Genomic DNA, 20,053 nt, shown 5'->3' with positions numbered 1-20,053 from the left:
AATCAGATCTAGGACCCATTGATCGGAAGTAATGTTGGACCAATTCAAAATGGAATTTGAAATTCGACCTCCAATTCTTACAGTCGGTGGAAAATGGACGCTGGGACTGTCACTGTTTCTTTGTATTTGAACCACCTCTGTAGGTGGTTTTTCTTTGGTATGGTCTGGAGGAGGTCTGTCGATTCTGGGACTGGTAAGTTTGTCTTTGCTGGTTGTCATTGTAGGAGCGATATTGGTTTGATCCACGAAAAGTGGAAAAGTTGTAACCTCTACCACGTGCTCCTCGAAAAGGCCGTTTTCTATTTTGGAGAGATCCTAACGCCTTGGCCCTACACCCCCTCCCGCCACCTTCGATCCTCCAACCAAGCCCTTGCAACTGTACCCCGTATCAACAAAACCACCATGGGAGGCAGATCATTCTCCTACCTGGCAGCTAAAACCTGGAACTCACTTCCCACTCACCTTCGCCTCACTCAGAACCACCCTACATTCAGAAAACAACTTAAAACCTGGATATTCGACAATTAATTCCCAACCCTTCCTCAAGCGCCTTGAGACCCTCTGGGTATGTAGCGCGCTATATACATTTCTTGACTTGACTTGACTTGACTTCTGTATCTTTTTTGATCGATTCGAGGACCTCATCAGCATGTTTGCCGAAGAGCGATTCCCCATCATAAGGTAGATCGAGGACTTTAGCTTGAACTTCAGGGCGAAAGGCTGTTGATTTTAACCAGCCATGACGCCTTAAAACAGCAGCTCCCGCCAACTGTCTAAACCACGTAGAGGAGATATCAATGGCGCAGTCAATGATCTCTGAGGAGATCTTTTCACCACTCCTAAATGATGGCTTGTGCTTCTGCGCGGATAGCATCCGGAAGTTGTGGGAGCAACGCTGCAATCTCGGACCACATTTGGCGGTCATACCGCCCAAGAATAGCCAAGGAATTAGCTGCCCTTACAGTGGTGGCTGCCATGGTGGTAAACTTTTTTCCTATGGAATCCAGCTTTCGGCCTTCCTGATCTGGAGGAGAAGTAAGGGGTGTGGAAGGATTGCGAGACCTTTTTTGGGCTGCCTGAGTAATGACGGAATCCGCCTTTGGTTGAGACACTAAACATGTTGGAGAATCTGCTGGCACTTTATATTTTTTATCGAGTCTTAGCAGGACAGCCGGGATCGAATTCGGTCGCTCCATCAATTTGAGACCTTCATTCCAAATGTGGTCGATTATTGGAATAGTGTGAGCTTGCCTTTGAGGTACGTCTTTAAAATCGTAGAGAAAACAGTCAGTCTGTTGGACGTCTAGAGTGAGATGAAATCTCTTAGCAGTGCGGACCATCAAGTTGTTGAAGCTGCCAATGTCCACAGGGGTCGAAGCTAATGGTGACGTAGGTGGGGTTAAAGGTGTGTGAGCCCTGTAATCATCCGACTCTTGAAGGGCATTGTCGTCATCATCATTTGGATCTGCATTGTGAGGGTCAGGATCCTCATTGTCCGTATCATGCTGGGTATGCACCGGTGATCTTGGCGGAACTGGTGCAGAGGCTTGTGGTTGCAGAGGAGGTTGCAACACTGGAGAAACAGGCCTAGAGGGTGGAAATCTGCAGTTATAATCGTCCAGCATATGCTGCAGATTCTTTACTAAAGACAGTGGTATCTGTGTCGTTTGTTCTGACATAGGTGCTTCTGACCTATCTACAGGAAATAGATTTGTCCCATCTTCGACGTACTCTTCCTCCTCCTCATCATAATCCTGGCACTTGATGTGTAGCTCGGATGGACTAGTCGCTTGTCCAAAGGTATTATCCAGCTCTGAATCATCATTGGAGTCCTCCTCCGCAGACTGAAATAATTTGTCAGGAAGAGTAGAACCTCTCTTCATAGGACTCAATTGTATTAGAGGTACTCGTTTCAACGTGGACTTACAGTAATAATAATAGTAATAATTTTATTTCGCATAGTTACTTAAAACCATTGCAATACAAAAATAGGTTAAGAACAGAGAATAATAAAAGTACAATTCTAATAAAAGAGAATAAAACATTCACATTTTCCTTACTTCGAATATGCACGCAACAGCTTCATGAGCAATAAAGTTTTTTTTTTTAAAGTTCGACTTTATATTTGTAAGGTATTTCTACTTTCCTGATGTCCTCATAAGCTCATGGAGTCAGCAATGTCATTCGACAAAGCGATATTAGGTCAATAGTACAGTGACTGTTATAGATTAATTTCTGGCATCTTTTTTTCCACTGCCTTCATAAATTTTACGAAGCTACAGCTCAAGCGAGAATCATGGGGAGAAAAGCAAGCCAGAACTGCCTCCCTTTGTGTGCGGATTCCTTGCCGATTGAAGTGGTGTTTCAACAAGTGTTTCCGTTCATCGCGTAATTTCTCGCAAGAGCATATCAAGTGCAGCATGTCCTCTTGCCCCAAGCCACATAGCCGACAAAGGGGATCAGCTTTTATTTTAATCCAGCGTGGGAGATTTTGAGTACAGGGTAGCAGGCCCAGCCTGTGCTTTAAGAAGCACATTTTGACGGATTTAGAGTATCCCTCGCCAAAGTAGCTCTGTGGTGCCTTAGTAGTATACGAGTTTAGGGTCATCCAACCATGCGTTCTTTTGGAGAGGGCTGCCTTATCTTGGACCCATGATAGCTGTTTGATCGATTTCTTGACCAATTCTTTGAATGTTATATGATTTACTGGGGTAACCCAGAGCTGCTCTAGTCCCGTGTTCGTCCGGCTGTCCAGTAGGAACTTGGCTGCTGCTGAGGACGGATGTTGTACTAACTCTCTCCACAGATATTCATTTAATGTTCCCTGTTTTGATTTCCTCACTTTGTCCTAGGCTATCATGTAGGCTCCCTGCCTTGCTAGGAGCTGTTGACCAATGTCAAATTCTAGCCTGATTTGAGCTGGTGAGGTTTGTTTGGGCAGGCTGAAGATGATTCTGTAAGCAGTTGTTATTGTGTTATCAAGGATCTTGGCATCCCTTCCTCTAAGTGCCTCACTCCCATAGGTAATTGTTGGGAGAAGTTTAGCGCGGATTACTAGCGTCAAGGGCAGAAGAGAGGAGCCAGAAAGTTTGTGGTTTAGAGACTTCAGCGAAATTGCCAAAGATAGCCCTTTCCCTCGAATACTCGTTCGCTGGGCGTAGAACTGCCCACCGTTGTCGATCTTCACTTCTAAGTATTTATATATTGGGGTGTCTCCAATTCTTGTCTTATTCCAGTACCATGATGTTAGTTTCCTTTTTTTCCTGCTGATGGTCATTGTCTGGGTTTTCTCAAGATTTATTGTGAGCTCATTTTTATCTGAGTAGCATTGTGTTGCATTCAGGAGGTGTTGAAGTCCTACCTTGGTATAACTTATGAGAACGATATCATCAGCATATAGTAGACAAGGTAATTGCAGTCCTCCTAGCTTCGGAGCATGGGAGTTACAACAGTTTAGAATGGGGACGTTTCAACGTGGAAGCAGTGACTACTGTGAAGGTGGTAGCCGTGGCCAAAGAATGGTACAGCGTCGACGAGCTCATCGACGTGGTGATGGAAGAGTCAAAAGCCGGTTGAGGCGTCTGCACTGTGTCCACATGCAATAAATCCGTTGACGGATGAGATTTAGTCTTCATCGTCGAAGATTTTTTTCGCCGTCGACGGTATCGTCGATGAGGGAATAGACTTGCTCGTCGACGAAGACGGTCCCGTCGACGAAGGGTGGTCTGTCGACGAGGTGGTAACCGTCGACGAAGTCGTCGTCGTAGACGGTAAGGCAGTCGTCGACGAGGCATGTCCCGTCGACGGGCAATGGCCCGTCGACGGTGCTGTAATCTTGGTCGACGACGAAGAGTGCGTCGACGAATGGCGCGTTGACTGATGTTTCTTCGTCGACGAGGTGGATTTGGTAGCCGTCGACGAGATCTTCAAGACAGAGGTAATGGGCCTCACCTCGTGTGATGTCGTCGACGAAGTGGACGTCGTCGACGTAGTTCTCGAAGACATTGAACAAGTCGTCGTCGACGTGGAGACAGCATCCACAGATTTTGTCGTCGTTGATGTCGTCGACGAGCCAGTGCCCGTTTTTGAGGAAGAAGGCATGGCTTTGGACAATGACGCCAGAGAGCCAGGTCTCGTAGGCACAATTGGAGGTAAATCCTGTGGGAAAAAACTTTAGAGATTTCAACAAGCCTCTTTTTCTTAAGAAAAGGAGAAGAAATCTCTGACTCCGACCCACGCTTTTGAGAGGTCTTTGACTGAAAATGCAAATGATACTTACCAGTATGCATCTGTTCTTGGCATGTAGGGCTGCTGACATTCATATCTGTGCATAGATCGCCGCCTAGTGTTGGGTCCGGATGATTGCACATTGTTGTCCTGGAAGAGTCTTCGAAGTATCACGAGATAGGTGGCTCCTCCCCTGGACTACAGTGCGCATGGGCATCGGCTCCATCCCCAGATTGTTTTTAGCCATTGGCAGAGATGGAGTGAAGAATGTGAGTGATGACCATGCTATGAGCATATATATATATGAGGACTGCAGCTGCTACAGGCGCCGGGGAGGAGGGTGGGCGATATGAATGTCAGCAGCCCTACATGCCAAGAACAGATGCATACTGGTAAGTAGCATTTGCAGTTCGAGGCATGTGGGCTGCTGAATTCATATCTGTGCATAGAATACATAGCAGTCCCTCCATTAGTGGCGGCCGCCCGTGCCAGCTGCAGCAGTCTGAAAAAGTGTCTTGAGAACAGCCTGACCAACAGCTGCCTGCTGTTTGGAGTGCACGTCTACACAGTAATGTTTAGTGAAAGTATGTGTGGTAGACCATGTGGCTGCTCTACAAATATCTTCTAAGGGAATGTTACCTAGGAAAGCCATAGAGGCCCCCAACTTCCTGGTGGAGTGGGCTCTCGGTGGGATAGTGAGAGTGCGTTTAGCTTTAGCGTAACAGAATTGAATGCATTTCACAATCCACCTAGCGATCCCAGCTTTGGAGATAGCGTTTCCCTTGTGGTGTGAGGCAAAAGCAACGAAAAGCTGCTTGTTTTTGCGGAAATCTTTTGTCCTGTCCACATAGTACATCAAGGCTCTTTTAACGTCAAGGGTGTGGAGCATCCGCCCCGCCAGCGTTTCTGGGTTTTGGAAAAACACCGGCAACTCAATTGTCTGGTTCATATGGAATTGAGACACAACCTTGGGTAAGAATTTAGGGTTAGTGCGGAGCACAACCCTGTTAGCATGTACCTGGAAGAAAGGTTCCTGGATGGTGAGCGCCTGCAACTCGCTAACCCTCCGTAGCGATGTAATTGCTACTAAGAAAGCAACCTTCCAAGTCAGAAACTGAAGCTCACAAGAGTGCAGTGGCTCAAAGGGAGGACCCATCAGTCTTGTAAGAACCACATTGAGGTTCCATTCTGGAGCTGGTGGGGTCCTTGGTGGAATGACTCTCTTGAGTCCTTCCAGAAAAGCCTTGATAGCAGGGACCTTAAAAAGTGACAGGTGTTGCCTATTCTGGAGGTATGCTGCCATAGCAGACAGGTGAATGCGGATGGAAGAGTACGCCAAATTGCATTGATACAAGTGGAACAGGTAACCAATGATGTTTTGGATGGAAGCATCTAGCGGGTCAATATCGTGGTTAACACAGTAAATGACAAACCTCTTCCATTTAGCCGCATAACAAGCTCTAGTAGTGGGCTTTCTTGCCTCACGAATGATGTTCATGCAATCGGGAGGAAGATTGAGGTAGCCAAACTCTAGGACTTCAGGAGCCAGATCGCCAGGTTGAGCTGTTGCGGATCTGGGTGCTGAATGTCGCCATGGCTCTGCGTCAGAAAGCTGGGAGTGAGATGAAGCCTTTGATGCGGTACCACGGAGAGTTCCAGAAACGTGGTGTACCACGGTTGGCGAGCCCACGTTGGAGCAACCAGGATGAGAGTCATCGAGTGCTGCCTGAGCTTGCGTGCCACCAGCGGTATCAGAGGTGCTGGGGGAAAAGCGTACGCAAATCTGCCTGACCAGTTCATCCACATCGCATTGCCCTGTGATTGCGGGTGTGGGAACCTGGCGGCGAAGCTTTGGCATTTTGCGTTCTCCTTTGTGGCGAACAGGTCTATCTCTGGATGACCCCACCTTTGGAAGTACGGTTGGAGTACGGATGGATGTATCTCCCACTCGTGCATTTGATGGCTGTGCCTGCTGAGCAGGTCCGCCATATGGTTGTCCTTGCCCGGGAGATGCTCCGCCATGAGGAAGATGTTCCTCTGAATGGCCCACTTCCACATGCTCTGAGCCAGATGAGACAGCTGCGGAGAGTGTGTGCCTCCCTGCTTCTGAATGTAGTACATGGCTGTCATGTTGTCCGTCCGGATCAACACGACCTTGTTGCACAGATGTACTTTGAACGCCTTTAAGGCCATGAAGATTGCCATCAGTTCCAACACATTGATGTGCATCTTCCTTTGCTGTAGTGTCCATAGTCACTGCACCGTGTAGTGGAGTACATGCGCTCCCCATCCCTGGAGAGAAGCGTCCGTTGTCAGGATAATCTGCGGCACAGGCTCTTGGAATGGTCGGCCCTTGCAAAGGTTTTGTGGATTCCACCAATGCAGAGAGTTGTATGCCCGACCGCTCACCAACACTAGGTCTGTCAGTTGCCCATGAGCCTGAGTCCACTGACGTGCCAGGCACTCCTGAAGCGGACGCATATGTAGCCTCGCGTGCGGGACAATGGAGATGCAGGAGGCCATCATGCCTATCAACTGCATGAACACCTTCGCTGGAAGCGAGTGTTGAGGTCTGAATCGTTGGATCAGCGTTTGGATACTGGCGATTCTCACTGAATTTGGCTGCGCAGTGGCTGCCAGAGTGTTTATTGTCGCGCCCAGATACTGTCGTACATGGGCGGGCTGGAGATGGGATTTCGGGTAGTTCAGAGAGAATCCCAGATCGTGCAGGAGATGAATGGTGCGGGACACGTGGTCGGCGCACTGTTGTTCTGTTTTTGCTTGAATGAGCCAGTCGTCCATGTAAGGGTGGACGTTCTGGCGTCGCAGATGCGCCGCCACAGTCGCCAGGCACTTCGTAAAGACCCTTGGCGCTGTGGTGACCCCGAACGGCAGAACCCTGAACTGGTAGTGCTGGTCTTGGATTGTGAATCTGAGATACTTCCTGTGGGAAGGATGCAGGGGGATATGAAAGTATGCGTCTTTTAGATCCAACGTAGCCAGGAAGTCCCCCTGTTGAAGCAGAGGGAGTACCTGCTGCAGCGTGAGCATATGGAAATGCTCCGAGAGAACGTACCAGTTGAGGGGCCTGAGGTCCAGGATGGGCCGCAGGGAACCGTCCTTCTTGGGGATTAGAAAGTACAGAGAGTAAACTCCTGTACCCCTTTCCTGCAGTGGGACGAGCTCTATTGCGCCTTTTTGCAGCATGACCTGAACTTCCTGCTGCAACAAGAGCAAGTGCTCGCCGGACATAGGACGGCTTCTTGGAGGTATGTTCGGTGGAGTGGAGGTAAGTTCCAGACAGTAACCGTACTGGATAAGAGACTTGACCCACCTGTCCGTGGTGATGGATTTCCACGCAGGCAGGAACTGCTGGAGTCTCCCCCCGACCGGTGTTGTGTGGTCGGGGGGCAGTGACAAGGCGTCACTGCTTGTTGGCGGCGGTGGACCTGGAGCTGTTGTTTCCACGTCCCCTGCCTTTGATGTTGTTGCCTCTGTAGCCACCTCTACCCTTGTTGGTGTATGAGGTTTGGGCATTGGCTTTGTAGTACTGGGTGGATTGCGATGCCTGACCCCTTGAGGTGCCTCTGGTATTGGAGCGGCGAAAGGAGCCACCCCAAAACTGCTGAGACTGAAGGGCCCCCATAGATTTAGCAGTGTCTGTATCTTTTTTCATTTTCTCAAGCGTCGCATCCACCTCAGGGCCGAACAAATGGTCAGGATTAACCGTCTGGTTCAGGATGGTCGTTTGTATATCAGGTTTAAACCCTGAAATCCTAAGCCATGCATGCCTTCTGAGCAACACACTAGTGTTGATTGCCCTGGATGCCGTATCGGCCACATCTAGCGCACATTTTATGGAAGCGTTTGTGATGAGCTTTCCCTCTTGAATTAACATCTCCCCTGCCTCCTTGTACTGGTCAGGCAAGTGCTGCAGTAGTGCCTCTAGGGTGTCATAATGAGCCCTATCGTAGCGTGCAAGTAGGGCCTGCGTGTTCGAGATGCGCCAAATGTTAGCTGCCTGTGCAGCAATCCGTTTCCCTGAGGCCTCAAATATTTTCGACTCTTTGTCTGGGGGAGGAGCGTCACCTGTTGTCTGTGAGTTCGCCCTCTTGCGAGCGTTGGAAACAACCAAAGAGTCTAGTGGCAAGTGTCCCTTGATATATGTTGGATCCGAGGGCGCTGCCTTATATTTTTTATCAATGCGTGGATTGATGACACGTGCCCGAGTGGGCTCCTTGAAGACCTCCTGCGCGTGCTTGAGCACTCCCTTGAGCATTGGCAAAGTTTTGATTGACTTTTCGGCCACAGAGAAAGTGTCAAATAAAAAGTCTACATCCACAGGATCGGAGTGCAGCTCGACATCGTGGTTAGCCGCAGCTCTCTCGATTAGCGCGTTGAAGGCAGCAGAGTCCTCCGTTGGCGAAGTTTTTGCCGCAAAGAGATGTGGTTCCTGACCCGACTGCGGGTCCTCAGGGTCGCCTCCGGCAGACCAAGGTTCATGTTCCTCCTCCGGATCCGAGTACGCCGGATAGTTGTACTCGACCTCCTCCTCGTCGTCATCCCCCGCGGTAGAGCGAGTTGGGGAACGCGGCAGGTCACTTGGGGACGCCGGCGCCAGAGGCGCTGAAGTACCCGCAGAGTCCCTTTTGTTTTTAAGAGGAATGCGAAAGTGTTCCAGCACCGGCTCCGTGGTGATTTTTCTCTTGAGGAGGGACAGTTTCCCAGTATTGGCGTCGATGATGACTTCACGACGTTCTTCCTCCGGGAGTGGTTGGAGCCGAGGTTTAGACACCACCGGAGACGCTTTGGGCGTCGACACCTCCTTCGAGGGCACCCCAGCCACCTGCTTCGAAGCGAAGGCCTTTGGCGTCGACTTCGGCGGTAGGGTGAAGCGGATAGGCGTTTGCGCCTTGGACGGCTTCAGCGCGGGCTTCGACACCCCAGCCTCAGGGTCGGGAAGCTCCGCGGCCTTTCGAATCCGTTGCAGGGACTCCTGGACCTTCTTCGAAAGGGCTGGAGAGGGAGTGACCGCCTCGCTTGATTTCCCTGATTTGGGAGTGGTGTCGGCGAGAGGCATTGTCTTCGGAGTCGACGCGGTACCCTCCTTGGCTCCGACGGCCGGGGCCGGGGAAGCCTGAGCTTTGGGATCGCCTTGACGCTTCTTCGAAGCCTTCTTCGGGTCGTCGACCGCGACCATCTTCGGCGCTGACGCAGCCGCGTCGGACGACTTTGCCTTCGGCACCGACCCCGATGCCTTCGGGTCGGCCATCTTGGCGGGACTGTCCATGTCGGCCATTTTGGATTTTTTAGGTTTTGACGCCTCCAGAGCCTTCTGTACGGCTTTCACTTTCGGTTTCGAAGCCGGAGCTGTTGAACCCGAAGGCTTCACTTTCGTTTTTGAAAATGTGAGTGGCACCTCCAAAATGTCCGTGGCCGGGCTCGTAGGCGGGGCTGCTGGACTTAGAACATGGTCTTGGGTAAGGCCCGAAGGCGCTCCCTCGACCTGGGCCGCAGGAAGGGGGTCGACCCCTGAGTCAGTCCGGGGGTGCTCCTCATCAGAGCTATCCCCCACGGTGGCAATGGCCGTATCGTCGTCCCCTACCTCGTCGTCGGCTTCGTCAAACTCCTCGTCCCCTGCGTCGTAGGCCTCCCCCTCGGACGCAGGGCTAGAGTCCGAAACCTGCTGGACATCGTCGCCTCCGACGTCTTCCTCGAAGATGTTGTCCGGCGGGGGCGCAGACAGTTTGGCCTGGAGTCTCGCAGCCCGACGAATCTTGAGGGTCTTCTTGCACCGGAACTTCGAGCAGGCCATGCACCTGGCCTCGTCGTGGTCCGGCGACAGACAAGTGTTGCACACTGGGTGCACGTCGAGGTGCGAGTATTTCGCGTTGCAAACCGGGCACCGTTAAAACGGGGTCCGTTCCATGTCTGGAGCGTCGTGTAGGCCCGTCCGCGCCGACAGCACGCGGAAGGGCAGCGAGAGTTCGGAGCTGGAGAAAACAGTAAACCCGAACGAAAACGATACCGGCGCCAAGCCTAAAGACCTTTTGGTCTCGAGTTAAGTGAGTTAACAACTATCGGTTCCGACAGAGGGAACCGACACACATCCGAACCCAATGGCGGAAAAAAACAATCTGGGGATGGAGCCGATGCCCATGCGCACTGTAGTCCAGGGGAGGAGCCACCTATCTCGTGATACTTCGAAGACTCTTCCAGGACAACAATGTGCAATCATCCGGACCCAACACTAGGCGGCGATCTATGCACAGATATGAATTCAGCAGCCCACATGCCTCGAACGAAGAGACACTCTCATCCTCCGAGACCACAGTGTCCATTGTCTTCAACTTCTGAAGCCACAGAAGGAGACGGGCCTCTCTGTCCCTTAGAGTTTTAGGTGGAAAAGTATGACAGTACTTACAGGTCTTCACTTCATGGTCCCGGTAGAGGCAGTAAATACATTTACTGTGTGGATCTTCATGAAAGAGACGCAAATTTCCACAGGATGGACAAGGTCTGAACAAAGATTTCCTTGAAGAAGACATTTTGAGAAAAAAAAACAGCTAAGTAAGTTGAAAACTGAGCAGAGCTCAGGGAGACTCCCTTCACACGACGTGCAGTAGAAAATCTGAGGAGTTGGGCTTCTGAGGAGAAGGTTCTAGAGGGAGCTACAGCCTGATTGGCTGGAATGTGGACCAAAACATAATGACACTGATATGTTACTAAGTTGAGTTTCTCCCTTAGGCTTTCTATGGGCCTATTCTGTTCTATGGTACTTTTGAGATTTTTGGATACTTTACTGTATTTTATGTATGTATATGTATATATATATAATTATGGTAATTTTTATTTATATATGCATATATTACTGCTATTTTATGTACTGTGGGACTCCCACTTCGACGACGGGGAATATTCAAGCATGTGAATCTATGAAAGACACCCCTAATACTGGAGAATATATGTTACCATGATGGTGCATAGTGGGCGATGTAGTCAATAAGTCAGCTTAGGAGTCATATGTACATTTATTGGGCCACATATCACATAGGTGAATATAATGTATCTCATTTGTCCCACAAATTCCCCCTGAGGTACATGGTAAGGACACCAGTGTGGAGGGAGTGGATGATGCCAACATGGTAGCAAAGGAACTCATCCCTACAGACAATCACCCAAGCACCGCACCACCCCAATGTTGCTCTCTGTCATTGTCACCAGGGGCCGCAGCCATAGAGGAAGATGAGGTCCCTTCTGCCACCAAGTCCCATCCTAGAGCCAAGTGTTAGCCAATACCAGGGTGGGTGCAAAAGGTGTCATGAGGCACGTGAAGCGGTGAAGATGAAGCCAATGCACATTTGTTTTGTCAGCCTAGAGGAATCCTTGATCCAAACTCAACGCCTGCAAAACAAAGTTAAAAATAATGATCAGGAACATGAATAACATGCAGCAAAGCAGGTCTGCTGGCTTTGACGATATTGGGACACAAACAACAACAAAGAATAGCAATGTAGTCAGCCTGACCACTGCCATACAGGAATTATGCAAGCAGATGGCGGCCAACAGTGCCTATCAGGGACATCGTGATCACAGTGCTGCTGCTAGGATGGACCTGCTAAGTCGTTTCATTGGTTGCTTGTCCAATTCGACTACAAGCCTCTCAAGAAGAAACGTTACATTACAGGTGGAGATGAGACACTTCTGTGATGACAATGCCCGGGGCCTAGGGTATATCGTGTCTGCTGTTGAACTGCTACAGACCACACAGGAAGAGGCGCTGGAGATGCCCCTCAGGATAGTAAGCAGATATCTGTGTGAGTAGTGTATTGGCCACTGATGCCCGTGCCTTGCGCCGAAGCAGCTACGTACCCCTGTTGGAGACCAAGGAGGGTCAGGGCATTTTGGATGTAGCCGCAAAAAGCATTGATGGACACCTAGCTTGGCATGTTCACATTCCTTTGTATGGTGAAGTGACCACCATTTTTTTCAATTTTGTTTACCACTTGGTAATTATACAGTTTGAAAATGTAACACAAAAAGTGTTGCCCGACATTAAAGGTGGCTTTTGTTTGCAATCTTGTGTACGCGTAAATCATTTCAGTGAGGGCAGTGTTACTCATAACTCATCTTGCAAAATAATTTGTTGCTATGTGATCCTGTTGGCGCCTCCCCTCCACTACTATGCTCCGGGTTCCAGGCTGTTGAAGAGGGGCTTCGGGCTCTGCCTCTTCCTAATCTGTGTCCTCAAAATTGAGGTGGAGCCCACGCCTGGTTGCTATGCTGTGTAAAATGGCACAGGTTGCAACAATTTTGCAAGCTATCTTCGGAGCATACTGGGGTGCACATCCACTTTTGTGAAGGCACCGGAAACTTGATTTGAGCATGCCAAGGGTCCTTTTAATAACAGCACTGGTGTGTTGATTGGCAATGTTGAAACGCCTCTCATTTTGGTCTGCGGGTGCTAGGAATGGGGTCAGAAGCCAAGGTCGTAACGCATATGCACTGTCACCTAGCAGATAAAAGGTAAGTGTGAGCATGGCAGGACCTGATATTAGACAGACGTGTCCTTTATTTTACAGCATCACATCAACTAGTAAATAGCCACGATCAAACTCTCCACGTTCCAGGCGTTGTTTTACTCCACTGTGCCTGAGAATGCTTGCGTAATAGGTGTTCCCTGGGTATTTAGCCATTGTCTCTGTGATGACATTATAAGCATCGCATACCCCCTGGATTTTGAGGGAATGGGTATTTTTCTTATTTCTGAACAGATATTCAATATGTGCTGGAGGACAAATAGGAAAATTGTCCCATCTACACACCATACTACATGAGGGAAGTCGGCCATCATGTAAAAGTTTAATTTGGTATTGTATATTTCCTCTGCATTCCTGGAAAGGTATATGTAATTGTTTATGTGTATGATCATGGACTCTAGGAGCCTCTTAAAGAAACGTCACAGCGCACTTTGTGTCAACCCATCAGTGACAGCAATCACCCCCTGATAGCTAACAGAGGCCAAAAGGTACATTGAGCACAACACTTGCACATGAGTGGGGATGGAACTACTGCGCAGGGTACTGCTTTCTAGATGTGGTTTCAGTGTATCTATCAAATCTAATATCACAGCGCTACTCAGCCTGTATTTATCATAGATTTCCTCCTCAGTGTGTTGGAACATGGCAAGTCTGGTTCTGAAGATCCTCTCCTGTCTCCTCCTTCTCCACTGCTGGGCAGCCAGGGATCGCCTCCTCATCGCACTCACATAAAGTGCAGCCATTATGGAAACCCCATACGCTTTCTGGGTCAGTTTTAATACTTTGTACACAATTACCACCTGAATGGAATCAGTGCAAAATTGCATGTGCAAACGGGTGTTTCAGTGCAAGTTGCAAACTTTGACACCCCACGAACATACAGTTTGGGACTCATAAGTACCAATCCTACATTTGCAAGTCGCACAAAACGGTTGCTAACGATTCTGATTCGCAAATTGGCTGCAATGCTATTTTTGGATACCGAAAGGCGTTCATATGAATATACAGAAATGCCACATTTTTGGTCGCAAATAGGTTTACGACCAATTTGCGAGTCGCAAATCGATCGTACATCTGGCCCATAGTCACACCAATGGTTCAGGAACCATACCGAGGTATCAAAGATAATGTAGTTTTAATGTGGATTTATGTAAAATATACTTATCATTATGTAAAGAAACGCCTGGAACAGCTAATATACAGAGAGTACCATTTAAATAATTAGTTAAGAGACCACAGAACTGGAAAAGATGCATCAGAAGCCAGATGAATAAAAAATGTCAATGGAAAGCACAAATAATGTGTTCTTTATTGTTAACATTATCATTAATAAACCGAACATCTGCTTTTTGCATTTTGATTAATAGTTTGGATTTGTTAAACATGAAAATAAATCTCCTTTCATTTCTTTTTTTTTTACAACAGAAAGAATGGCATTAAACATGAGGACTAGAGAAGATATATGAACTTTTTACTGTACATTTTATGTTCATACAAAGGACATGTTGGAGAAAGCTAAAACTCACAAGCTACTGGCAAGATGCGTCTGAAATGTCGGATTTCCATGATTTCTGTTGGGAATTTGATATAAATGGAGGCGCCTTGATTTGTTTTTAATTATTATTATTCTTTATAAAATGGTTTAAATATGTATCTGTGTTTATTTAAAAATGTTTATTTCCAAATTTATACCGGTGTATTTCATTTTTCATTAAAATGGTTCTGATTTGCTTGATCTTCCACCTGCACTAAACTAGAAAATGTGTCCGGCTATAGTAGCTGTTAGAATTCTAGGAGGCTTGAAATTAAAACGTGACATATATTGAGTCTTGTGGTATGCCTTCAATACTAAGGCTGGTAGAATGTACTGCAAGAATAATCATTCTCTGTGAATATCTTAATATTAAATAACTCCCTCTTTGGGGATGTTTTATCCAGGAAATAAGATATTGACCTCATTTAGTCTGTGGCAAATGGCCTGCAAGGGTGTTGGGTGGGTGACTGCGGTCCTCTCCTCCTTCAGGGCAGAGGATCACTCTTCCCTATTTAAAGAGCCATAACTGCCGGATGGAATTTGTTTATATGCAAGTACTTCCAACGGTGTGGTGGGTACACTTTCAGAAAATCTTCTGGGCTGCATCTTGTTGGCTGCTGTCAAACAATCTATTTTGCTTTGCAAAAAAAAAAATACAAAACAAGGGTTTCTCTCAGTAGAAGCATACAGAAATGTCCCTTAAATGCAAGAAGCTTGTACCCTACAACATGCATAATATGACAGTTTCATGCAGACAAAATAAGTAGCAGAAGCCCTGCTCTAGTGACGGCAGGGCATCTTCCAATGTACCCAGCTGGCAGCTGCCCTGTGGCAGATGTGCAGCTGGGTCAAGTATTTCCGAAGAAAGAGATATCTGATGTCACCTGATGTCAAGAAAGTAGCCTGATCTCTTTTGTCAAGGCCCAAGAGAAGAAACTCAGATATGAGTAGCTTCCAGGAAGTACAGGTTCTGCGCTGCAAAAGACTCACACTCCAGCCAGTGAGATGAGAGTACACCGAACTCTAATCCCTCAACAGGCCACCAAACCACTGATTTCTAAAACACCAACAAGAAATATCCCACGCCTCAGAATGGGACAAACGAAAACTGCATGTGCATCTACGAAAGCAATGTTGGAGAATTTCAGTTAAAAGTAACTTGTTTATTCTCCAACATTGGAGCTATTCGATAAATAATGCCCCACCATCCCTCAAGCGCCTTGAGACCCTCCGGGTGAGTGGTGCGCTATACAAATTCCTGAACTTATCTTTATTTGATACACATGCTTTATCAGGTAAATGAATATTCTCTCGTTCAATAAAAGAAAGCAAACATCAAAAACAAACTGAATGTAAAGTGAAAGGTGGGAAGAGGCTTACCTTACTGAAACAGATGTCAAAGGGCCACTTGACCAAATGCAGATTATCTTGACATCTCCACACCCAGACAGTAATGCATGTGGAGATCGATCATGTTACTGCTCTGAAAATGTCAGTCAACGAACCTCTAGTGTAGAGTAGTGTTAAATTTCACCCAAAAACAGGATAAGCATATTGGTACGAAATGATAGTTGCTTTAGCTCAGAGTAAGTCTTAGTCTCCAGAACAGATTTGCAGTTGCCTCTGTAGAAGCCTTGGCTGTGTGGTGAGATCTTCTCTTGACCAGCCAGTAATCCAGGAAAGGAAAACTTGATATACATGTCTTTATGGATTAGCTGTGACTGAGGCCACGCATATGTTGAAAACCCACAGGGTCCATTTGAAGCAGAATAGTAAGTCACACAACTACCTCGAATCGGAAGTACAAGAGGTGCTTTGGATGTACCTGATAGAGACGTCTAGCCGCAGATTCCTTAACTTAGAATATCCCCAGGCGTCAGACTGGTCTGAAAAATCTTGCGCAACAGCACCTCTGCGCGCCGGATGGCGGCGCCGTATGGCTCCGCCCTGACGTTGTCCATGGACGCAACTTCAGCGGAGCCATATATGCCCCGCACAGGCGCGCCAACATCAGTTTTCTTCTTTTCCGCGTCCCACGCGGACCCAGGAAACCAGCAGTTCCTGGCCGATTTTTGGGCTTTCTCGACACCGTTGGTGTTGTACCGGAACAGTGTGCAATGCTCTCCGGGTTGAAAGGCTGTGCACCTCAGATGTCTGGCACTGATCCGCACCTTATTTGCATGTGGTGCCTTGGTGAGCACCACGATTCGAAGCAATGCAGCGATTGTCAACAGATGAAGCCGAAGTGCCTTCGGGAACGCCGTATGAAGCTGATGGCCGCGCGACAGTCCCGGCCAGTTTCTTCTCATCGCCGCTCTCCCTCTCCAGACAGGGCCCGCGCTCCTGAGGCCGCTCCCGCGACTGGTGCCCTAAAAAGGGCGCCTGGGAGAAATAGCCTCCAACTCCCTCTTGTTCCCTGCTAGGGTGATTATTGAGTTGGGGGCAGCCTACGCGCGACTATCACCATGGCAGCTGCTATCCTCGGCTTTCTGCCTCCTGTGGTACCCCTCATTTCCGATCCCTTAACGGATCTGCTTCATCTCGAGCCCATTACAGTGGAACCCTTGCTACCTCTTGGGAGGGCTTTATTGGAAGTCCTGCGTGGCACATGGGCACGGCCCTCTTCCGGAGCCCTGGTTGATCGGGCCATTGCCGGTAGGCACCGTCCTGCCCCGGGGGATCCACTCTGTCTGTCCCTCCATCTTGCAGCTCAGGGCCTGGTAATTCAGGCGGCTTTTGGGTTACAAGACTCCTCCACTTTGCCTTTGTTTCCTCCCACCTGGGAATTCCGGTGGCTGGATGCATGTGGCAGACAGCTTTTTGCTTCTTCTAGCGCGGCCATCGCACTTTAAACACTACATGCATGTTTGCACCTGCGTCCTCAGCACTCTGGGACTCCGTGGCTAACCATCTTCCTGCCCTTCCGGAGGAATTTCACCCGGAGTTACTCCGTCTTGTCCTTCGCGGCAAAGAAATGGCTCAATTTACCATACGCTCCTCCCTGGATACCACAGATTCTGTGGGCCGTGCTCTTGCACGGTCGGTGGCTTTGCGCTGTCATGACTGGATGCGTGATAGTCGCTTCCCTGATAATATTCGGGAGAGCCTCCAAGACATGCCATTTAACGGAATAGGCCTTTTTGAGTCCCACGATGACTCTGCGATCTCCAGGCTTCTGTCAGGGCTACCATATTTCTGCTGTGCCACTGACTGGCTTACTTTTCTTCCTGGTCGCGGTCTTCCTTAAAGGACCAGTTTTTATCAGAGGCAGGTTGATGCCTCTATTTTGTCTGTATAGACGTATGCCTGGGTTGTTTTTATTTTGAAGTCTCTTACCAGGGGTTGACCCTTGCCCTATGTGGGCTATTGGCTGGTGGCAGGTATCTGCCTTTGCCTTTGTACGCTCCTGTGGAATTTTCATTGTAGGTATCCCTCTGGGACTTATATAGTGGAGAAGTGTGGCTCAATGATTAGAGCGACAGACCCTGATGCAGAGGTCTAGCCCGGGACCAGGGTTCAATTCCCCGCCTCGGCGGGTCTTGGGCTCAAAATTCCACGGACCTGATAATTCTCGCCTCGGTGCCTATTCCGATCATGGAGTCCCACTCTGCAACTCTGGGCAATAGCTTGCTTAATCTCCACAACGGCCCCCACAACGCTAAGGATGCCTGGCCTCCACCTTGGGGGTGCCCAGGAGTGGACGCCTCACAGGGAAAGCCAGGATGGGTTCCACAGCGGTATTCGTACAAGCGCATTGAGACCCTTGCGGGTGAGTAGTGCGCTATACAAGTATCAGTTTTTTACATTTATACTTCCTTTTGCGTTCCGCAGGGTCGCCTTGCTCTATTGTCTGTAGTGCTTAGACTCCGGGTCTAGGTCTATGCTGTGTGATATCCGCCTCGCATGGTCTGGCATCCTGCTTTTGTCATGTGGTCTATTTTCTTTTGGTGCCAGCCCCTTCTGGGTTGTTCTCCCCATTAGGGAGTTGCCATGGACCTCTCTCTTGTAGGCTGTTATGGCCTTCTGGCTTATTCCCCAGCAGTTTTCTCCACATCCCGCTGCTTTAGCGCAGGGATTTCTACTTTCCACTGGCATTCTTAATTGTGGCGGACTCGTGGAGCCGGTTCTCCTTGAACTCTGCTCTTCCTGGAGTCTAGGACCCGTGAGTTGGTCCTAAGTACTCCCTTGTTAGGCTTGTCTTTGCTTCTAAATTATTCTGCGAGAGGACTGTTTTCTCTTCCGGACTGATGGCAGAGGCTGCTTATAGCATAGTCTAGTTCCACTTTCTATATAGCTGCAGGTACTTTTAAGCGTACCCGAGTGCTTGGGTTTGGCCGGGTTTCAGTATCTTCTTGAGGCTGTTTCTGTGCGATGTTGTTTCTCATGACTTGTGCGGCCCATTGCTTTCTTGCTACTGTGCGCATCTCAGCTGTTCCTGCTGTCTTGCTTCTTGGTGTTACTTCTAGCTGTGTATGAGCGTCTTTTGGACTGTGTATGGGCATCCTTTCAATGCTCTCCACATGTCTGACTGGTGAGGGTCTCCGCAGTACTCTTCCTCAGTGGTACATGTCGGGGCGCTACGCGTTCTCTCCACCATATCACTTATCCAGTACTTTGGACGGGCTTTGTCAGCTGCCGCATCCTGCGGTCCTTTCACGCCATAAGGTTCAGTTCTACTCCCCGCGAGGTGCTGAACTCTCTTTTCATGCCAGTTTCTACTATGTCTGTTTTTCTTTCATGTTGCCCCGTGCTTGGCAGGGGTCAGTGTCCTACTACCTTCGTATCTTTACGGGAACAGGTTTAACAGTGTTTTAAGCTGTTTGAGTGATTTGGCTGGGGCTAGCTCTGACTTCTTGCTGACACCTTGGATCCTATGGATCCTTCATGCCTCTTCGTCTTCTTTCGAAGTTCGGCATTTTTTTCCATCAGGCACGAGCGTTCTGGCTGGTGTTTTCCTTCTCTCGCCCCCTCTACATGTGGGGGTTTTGGGGTTATTCTGGATGGGCTGTGGTGCCCTAGCCTCCCCTTGATTCCTGCTCTCTTCAGGGCATAGAGGTCTGATGGTTGCCTGCGCTGTCATTTTTGTCCCTACTGTTTCGTCCTTTGGTTGGCAACACTCTTTTGATCATGTTATTGACCAATAGGCCCTTTTTGGACCTTAGTGGGGCTTAGTCGCAGTCCCGCCTCCTCTATGGGTATGGCTTTGGTATCTATTCTAAGTTACGGAATCTGCGGCTAGACGTCTCTATCAGATTAATAAGTTACTTACCTTCGGTAACGATGTATCTGGTAGAGACATAGTCTAGCTGCAGATTCCTTAACGCCCGCACGTCCTCCCCGTCCTGCGACAATCTTTTCAGGTTGGGCTTCTTGCTTTCGCCTCCCTTTGGATGGCTTTATTCCTCTGCGGGGTGACGTTTCCTTTTCAGTCCGACTCACGAGGCTACATTCGGTTTCATGGCTTATTCAAGGCCAGAATAGATAGGGTCTCAACGTGTGGCAACTCTTGGTGCTGATTAAGGTTTTTTTTTGCTGCAGCAGAAGGACTCCTGATAAATTCAAGCATTTGCCTGAAGTGGACAAATTTAACAGAAATTTGTCAGAAATATTACCTGACCATACGTGGCAGGAACAGAAAATCACCTGCCCCAGGGCACCAGAAAAGAAGATTGGGTGATGTGTGGGAGCTGGGCACGTAAATTGTCAACAGGGCCAACAAGATTCCTGTTTGGGTCTAACCAGAAGCACGCTG

The 20,053-nt window shown here is 48.7% G+C and overlaps 1 protein-coding gene across 1 annotated transcript in view; it reads left to right on the top strand.

Annotated features, from left to right (window-relative positions):
- The window catches only part of CPAMD8 (C3 and PZP like alpha-2-macroglobulin domain containing 8), a 1,208,079-nt gene extending 1,193,623 nt beyond the window's left edge, over window positions 1-14,456 (top strand). The window contains exon 43 of the mRNA XM_086946939.1: window positions 14,193-14,456. Coding sequence (XP_086803065.1) covers window position 14,193 — 1 coding nt within the window. The 3' untranslated portion in view covers window positions 14,194-14,456. The remainder of the gene's footprint in view (window positions 1-14,192) is intronic.
- Window positions 14,457-20,053: the final 5,597 nt, after the last annotated feature.

Source organism: Lissotriton vulgaris, chromosome 12, assembly GCF_964263255.1.
Source record: "Lissotriton vulgaris chromosome 12, aLisVul1.2, whole genome shotgun sequence".
In the NCBI taxonomy this organism is placed as follows: Eukaryota; Metazoa; Chordata; class Amphibia; order Caudata; family Salamandridae; genus Lissotriton; species Lissotriton vulgaris.
The sequence above is the reverse complement of the archived record's forward strand: the minus strand, read 5'-3'. Positions and strand labels throughout refer to the sequence as shown.